Here is a 7,447-nt window from a genome sequence, read left to right on the forward strand (position 1 = left end):
TATTAAACCCCCCTGGGAATCGAACCCGGGACCTCCAGAACGGTAGGCGAGCATGCTGACCATTACACTACGGAGGCGGACAAAGTATATAAGCAACCATTTCGGGAAAGAGTAACTAGTGCAGTTCATTTTCTATCAGAGAATACCAGTAACATGTATAAATCATGTCACTTTTTGGCAAAGAAAAACATTATAACGGCGTGTCTACCACCAAAATAAAAGTTCATAGCAAGGCTACTATAGAAAACATTAGTTGGTGCATTTTAGCAGAACAGAGACAGTATATAGTACAACAATAAAAAATGTTTAAACAAAATGATTAAAAAACATACTTATATAAAATGCAAAACTTACTCATAAAAGCAACAGAAGAATTGTGTAAAAATTACCATTTTACACTTCAAATACCAGATTTATGAACCATAAGACGTTGTGGATATTCACCAGAATGTGATATACATGTAGAAAACAATTGGTACATATCGCAGGGTAATTACTGCAACAAGGCAACTCGTAAATAAGCTTTGTTGGAAAATTTAAATAAATGAACATCGTAAGAATCTTGATGATTTCGATGCATCATGATATGTGTTATATTTGTTGCAAATACACAATGGAAAATTAGGTTATATTTACAGTGGTTATCTATCTCGAAAACATGAATTTCGAAGTTAAATATTTGTAGTATTTACCCTACAATATGATTAAGTAAAAATACATCAATGTGTTGAAGGATAAAGTAATGGTTCTTAGAAAAGATTGCACACCCCGCGTATAGTAAAATATAAAAATATCTCCATAAAAACATCACATTTAATCCTTCATGTACGGATACGCATAATCGGTGAGAGGAACAAAGGTTTCCTTGATCGCCTGAGGAGAGGTCCAACGGAGGATGTACTGAGGGCTGCCGGCTTTGTCGTTAGTTCCCGACATGCGTCCGCCCCCAAATGGCTGCTGTCCGACCACAGATCCTGTGGATTTGTCGTTGATGTAGAAGTTTCCGGCGGTCATTTTGAGTTCTTCTAAAGCGTGGCGCATGAACTTCTCATCTTGGGCGAACACGGCTCCGGTCAAAGCGAACTGAGTGGTGGAACCCACGTACTGCAAGGCCTCTTCGACATCTTTATCTTTGTATACATACACGGACAAGATGGGACCGAATATCTCTTCCGTCATGATTTTATCTTTAGGGTCCTTACAAACTACTATTGTCGGTTCGACAAAATACCCCTTACTGTCGTCGTATTTTCCCCCGCCGATGATTTCGATATTAGGAGACTTCGCGGCGTAGTCGATGTAAGATTTGATCCGCGCGAAAGCCTTGTCGTCTATAACTGCGGATGTGAAGCTGCTGAAGTCTTGGACGTCTCCGACTTTGAGTTTGCCGCGGATGTCTAGCAGTCCCGTTTTGATGTCGTTCCACAGGGATTCGGGAACGTACATGCGAGAGCAGGCGGAGCATTTCTGGCCGCAGAATTCGAACGAAGAGCGGATGGTGCCGTTGACGACGGACGTCACATCGGCCGAAGGATGGACGAAGTGATAGTTTTTCCCGCCGCATTCTCCGATCAGACGAGGGAAGTTGATGTATTTGTTGATGTTTTTACCTACCGCGGTCCACAGCCAGTTGAACGTCGGAACAGATCCGGTGAAGTTGATTCCGGCGAGGTGAGGGGAGGCCGTGATGGCGTTGCCGAATACCGGTCCATCGGCAGGTACGAAGTTAACGACGCCCGGAGGAACGCCAGCTTCGAGCATGATCTTGAAGATGACCCAATTTGACAGAAGGGCCGTATCAGAGGGCTTCCACAAGATGGAGTTTCCCATCATGGCGGGGGTGTAAGCCAAGTTGCCTCCGATAGCCGTGAAATTGAAGGGGCTGATGGCTGCGATGAAGCCGTCGATACCTCGATTCCTGATAGAATTCTTCGTTATTTTCGTGTTTTCAGAAATGGGTTGGTACTTGACGTTCTCCTTCAGGTAGTAAGCGTTCAGCCTTATGAAGTCGATGAGCTCCGCGGCGGCGTCGATCTCGGCCTGGATGACGGTCTTGGCTTGTCCCAGCATGGTGGCCGCGTTGAGGGTCTGCCTGTACGGCCCGGCCATCAGATCAGCTGCCTTCTCCCAGATCTTCAGCCGATCCGCCAGGCTGGTCTTGTCCCACTTTTTCTGCGTCTCGACGGCAGTATCTATAGCCTTGTTGATCGTCTTTGAATCCGCATAATAAAACTGAGCAATTTTCTTTTTATGGTCGTGAGGCATGACTTGGTATTTGATTTCTGACGTGCGTATTTCCTTTTCTCCGATTACGATCGGGACGTCCTCGACCTTGGAGCTCGCCTCCTTCAGGGCTGCCTCGAGCTTGGAGCGCTCCTGGGAGCCCTTGCGGTACTCCAACACCGGCTCGTTTGCGACGGTGAACTCGGGAAGGTTGAGGTCTGGAACCATGGACCCGAGCCCCCGCTCCGCCGCTTCTAGCAGCTGGGCCCCGCCGGCGCGGAGCCCGCTAGGAAGCCCCTTCTTGCACAGAGAGAACATCGCGGCCTTAACTTTCCACAAATCTGTTATATATAAGGTTCGAGACTGCGCGGTGGGTAGCTACCTATACCGGCGATATTAGGTAAGTGCGCGAACGTTACGTAAATATTATTTTTTATTACTTCCTTCGACAATATTATCACCGGGATCGGCGGCGTGCCAAATAGCGCATCCGAGTCGGCTTATGACGTGCTGAAATAAAATCGACCGAGTGCGTTTCCAAATGTCAAACTAATCAACCGCGGACGTACCACTCGCGAATACCTTTCGCCTCGCGTATAGAAGCCGACGTATCGTTGCGGTTTAGCAAAGAACCGGGCGTCTCTCGTTGATGGAACGGAAAGCAAAAAGACCTGCGAATGATTATAACGAGATATCTGACCCAGTTTCGACCGCACCTCCCATGACAGACAGCGAAAAATAAGTCCAAAATGTACAACAATTCGACCACTCGAGAACAGCTGACATGCGCAGTGTGCGCAAATTTTGCTCTCCGCTCGTGTCAGGTGTATTGCGCCGTCTCCCTTTTTTAACCCGCGAAAAGTCACAACTGTAATTTTAAAACCATTATGGAGGGCGACACTCTGTCTAATAAACTGTGATAAAATGTTGCAATTTATTGTTTTTGTTAATTTGATCCATGTGACATTATTGGATAGTTATTTTAGGGCAGGATAGACATAGCCTTCAGACAAAGACTAATTAATAAACTGTGATGAAAATGTTGCATTTTTTTGTTAATTTGGTCTTTGTGACAATTTTGGAATTATTATTCAATTAGCATGTCAGAAAAATTCAATACTAATATAGGCGACTATTAAAACACTAGTTATTCTGTAAAAATAAACTAAGAAATGAGAAAATGTTGCAATTGTTTTTGTTACTTTGCTCCTTGTGCCATTCTTAGTTAGTATAGGTATATTAATTGAAGAATATGTTAATTGAAGAATAACTACTATAGGTAGTTATTCTTCAATTAACATAAATTAAAATCAGAACATTCAATACGACTATTAAAACACTAGTTTTACTATAGAAATGAACTTAAAAATGAGAAATTTTGGGGTTTTGGGCCGCTCAAAAAAAATAATCAGACAGGTATGTAAACTCATAATATTCCCACGCCGGTCAAGTTCAAGGAATTTCACGGTTCATCTTTAATCAGTATATATCTGACGTCACTGATAACGCCGACTTACAACGTTCCTAGTATTGTATTATGTCAATATTATGAAAAATAAATTAAAACCGTAGACGCGCTTATCTTACGTTTCAAATTTAACGGGCAGATAAAATACAAAATGTCAATAATATTTACCTACGTAATAACGTAATACCTACATAAATAAAAATGTAAAGGTTCGTTAGTCATAATTCACAGATTGCTTTGAATTTTTGACACAATGCTGCATTCGAATACGCTCTCTTTTACATACCTGCGACTGGTGTTTTTTACTTGTGATAAGTAAAAAAAAAATAACAAAAAAGATTTTTTACGACAATGGCAGCGCCATCTGTTGCGTGTAACAGCAACACACACAACACTAAACATTATTTATGGTGGACAGCGTGTTTCTTGACAGCTGCTAAAATATTGTATACCCATCAGCATTGTGAAATTAGAAAAGTATTATTATCATAAAGATATTAGAAAACTGTGCTTTATCTTTTCTTTCTTTTCCATCCGACCAGGCTGAGCCACAGCAACCCGTGGCTGGGGTATTATTTTTAATAAAATAATAAATAATTTTTTTACTAAGCCTTTAATCAAACTACTTGGCTCATGTATAAATGAAGTTATTTAAAAAGAAATACTATGTTTTTGCCATAACATATATTGTGTATTTAATGTATTAACTTCTAACTTGTTATATAAGCTTTGTAAATAAATAAATCAAAATGAAACATGGAGAAAAGGTTCAACAGAAAAATAAATAAATAATACAACATGAGTCACCATAACATTTAATTAATAATTAGCAAAATGAAGAAGCACAATAATCAAGTCAACATAATTTTTTTATATGAACAAAAAAAACACAGATGATTTTCTACAACTACTGATCTGAATATTAACTAGCAAGTATATATAGCTAGAAAAAGTATAAAGTGACACAAGACATTAATAGATTTTGATTAATAAAAACATGTATAAAAAAAATTACATGCTGTTTTAACAGTGCATGTAAGGATAGGTATAGTCGCACAGGCTGGAGAAGGTCTGCTTTATCGACTGGGGATTAGCAAACCGAAGCAAGTAATGAGGACCTCCAGATTTATCGTTGGTTCCTGAACTCCGAGATCCCCCAAACGGTTGCTGTCCCACCACAGCTCCTGTGGATTTGTCGTTGACATAAAAATTCCCGGTTACCATTTTGAACATGCTTACAGCTTGATTGATGAACGCCGGGTCTTGGGCAAAAACAGCGCCTGTCAAGGCGTATGGAGCTTCCCTGGCTATGATCTCCATTACATTATCGATCTCGCATTCGTTGTATACGTATATTGTCAGTACCGGCCCGAAGATCTCTTCTTTCATCACCCTGTTGTTATGGTCATGGCAAAGTATGACCGTCGGCTCTACGTAGTAACCGATTGCACAATCGTAACAACCTCCTGTCAGTATTTCCAACTCGTTGCAACTCTTTGCGTACTCTATGTACGAAACGATCCTTTCAAACGCAGTTTTATCGATCACGGCGGATGTGAACGCGTTGAACTGCGTCGGGTGGCAAATTGTTATAGAGTCGATTGCGGAAATTAATTGGCATTTGACAGCTTCGTACAAGCAGTAGGGTAAATATAAGATAGAGCACGCGGAGCATTTTTGTCCAGAGTATTCAAAAGCAGAACGGATTGTGTTGTTTATTACCGAATTGCAGTCTGCTGACGGATGAACAAAGTGGAAGTTCTTCCCTCCCAGCTCGCCAATCATCCTCGGATAGTTCCTAAACTTTTCGATATTGGACGATACTTGGGTTAGCAACGTGTTGTACGTTTTAGTGGACCCGGTAAAGTTAATGCCGGCAAGATCCGGTGATTGGGTGATTATATTCCCGAATTCCGGTCCGTCAGCGGGGACGAAGTTCAGCACTCCGGGCGGGAGACCGGCTTCGCGAAATATGTCAAATAAGATCCAACTGGAAAGCATTGCGGTGTTGCAAGGTTTCCACATGACCGCGTTTCCCATCAGGATCGGCGCTGTCGCCAGGTTTGCTCCGATCGCGGTGAAGTTGAAAGGCGAAATGGCCGCCCAGAAACCCTCGCAGCCACGGAATCTGTAATAGTTCTTTGTGCAGTGCGGGTCGGGAGAGATGGGCTGGTACTTGAGCAGGTCCACCAAGAAGGCGCAGTTTAGTCTGAGAAAGTCGACCAATTCACAAGCCGCGTCTATCTCGGCTTGTATGACGGTTTTCCCTTGTCCTAGTATTGTTGCTGCGTTGAGTTTCTGTCGATAAGGGCCAGCGGCTAAACAAGCCGCCTGTTCGAATATCTTGATTCTATCCTCCCATCTTGTTCTGTCCCAGACTCGCTGCATGTGGGCGGAATTACGAATCGCCCTCTTGATCGTCTCTTGGTCTGCGTGATAGTATCTCGCAACCTTGGTCTGGTGATCATACGGAGCGTACTGATACTGCGCGCAGTCCATTTTGATTTCTTCATCGCCTATTACGATGGGAATATCGGTAATTGGACATGATAATCTGCTGAGGGCATATTCGAGTTCGCACCTTTCCTTAGAGCAGCTCATGTAATCGAGGATCGGTTCATTACGGAGCTCTATCTTCGGCAAATTAGGTTTAGGAATGATATCGCAACCCTCTGTCTTCGCCGGATCTGAGTAAAATCTTTTGAATGTATTTTTATAATGTTTTGTTTTATAAATATTCCGCCCAACTTTTAAATGTGACTTTATTATCGATTCAATTCTATGCATGGTCGAGAATAGTTAGTTTTTTTAAGATAATTATTTATTTAATTGTTAATTTACACTGATTCTATAACTAAAACATCTTCTAAAACAGTTATATTGTCAAACAGCAAAAAGCAAATTATGTCAAACCATAAAATTTTTAAAATGACATTAATCAAATATGGAATTCAAATCAATCTAAGTTCTTCGCTGAGGAGATCATTTAATTTTAAATGGTACCTAATTACACATATTTTAATATGACTCATTTTTACCTGGTAGATATCACTATTTATTGAAATTTGTTCTGATATGTATTTTGATGCATTCATCTCATTATAAAATGCTATATGATGAAGGCAAAATGATGTTTAAAGTTAAATAAAAAAGGATACATATTTCCACAAAGTTATTGTCAAATCAATGAATGAAATAGATATTAAAATAAAAACACTAGTTATTATTATTAAAGAAAAATATGTGTGAGACTCTCTCGGGTTACAAGTAAAACTTTTTAGATTCTAGAAACAGTTGAATGTATTCATTACTCTCTTTGCATTTATTGACCAATTTATTATTTCAGGAGAAGAAAATGGTTAAGTAGTATTTAATTGAAGAATATCTTCCTTAATAAAATAAAATCTTTGTTTTGTTAATTAATTTCCATTAATTCATACTCTAAGAAAGAAATTATGGGTTAATAGCAGCTGAATTATGATACAGATTATTTAAACTACATATTTTCTTTGTGAGGAATGAAGAGATAAGGCGTAGGACGCGGCAAATCTTGGTCACAGCTGTCATCAAGAAAAGCCGATTCAGTTGGCTTGGCCATGTACTCCGCATGCCTCCTGAGAGCCGCCATCAAGCTTGCCTCTTTTACAAGGCATCAGGTTCGCGCCGGCCAGGACGACCACTGCTGACAATTCGTCGGCAGTTCTCGTCAGAGCTTCGGGACGTGGATCTGACTTGGGAGGATGCAAGGGAGCTAGC

General features: G+C 40.9%; 1 protein-coding gene and 1 pseudogene across 1 annotated transcript; both read right to left on the reverse strand.

Moving 5' to 3' along the window:
• Positions 1-130: 130 nt before the first annotated feature.
• On the reverse strand, positions 131-3,077 carry LOC148309136 (delta-1-pyrroline-5-carboxylate dehydrogenase, mitochondrial-like). Its single transcript, XM_088260570.1, has one exon. It carries the CDS (start codon positions 2,539-2,541, stop codon positions 814-816), a length of 1,728 nt encoding a protein of 575 aa, XP_088116696.1. The 5' UTR covers positions 2,542-3,077; the 3' UTR covers positions 131-813.
• A 1,418-nt stretch (positions 3,078-4,495) lies between these two features.
• LOC148309137 (delta-1-pyrroline-5-carboxylate dehydrogenase, mitochondrial pseudogene) lies at positions 4,496-6,429 on the reverse strand (annotated as a pseudogene).
• Between the last annotated feature and the right edge of the window lie 1,018 nt (positions 6,430-7,447).

Source organism: Brachycentrus maculatus, unplaced genomic scaffold (genome assembly GCF_059751285.1).
Source record: "Brachycentrus maculatus isolate JH-2025_06_01 unplaced genomic scaffold, ASM5975128v1 h1tg000139l, whole genome shotgun sequence".
Classification (NCBI taxonomy): Eukaryota; Metazoa; Arthropoda; class Insecta; order Trichoptera; family Brachycentridae; genus Brachycentrus; species Brachycentrus maculatus.

Excerpts from the sequence above, each read along its gene's own strand:
- LOC148309136 (XM_088260570.1), bottom strand. The coding sequence starts at position 2,541 with ATGTTCTCTCTGTGCAAGAAGGGGCTTCCTAGCGGGCTCCGCGCCGGC.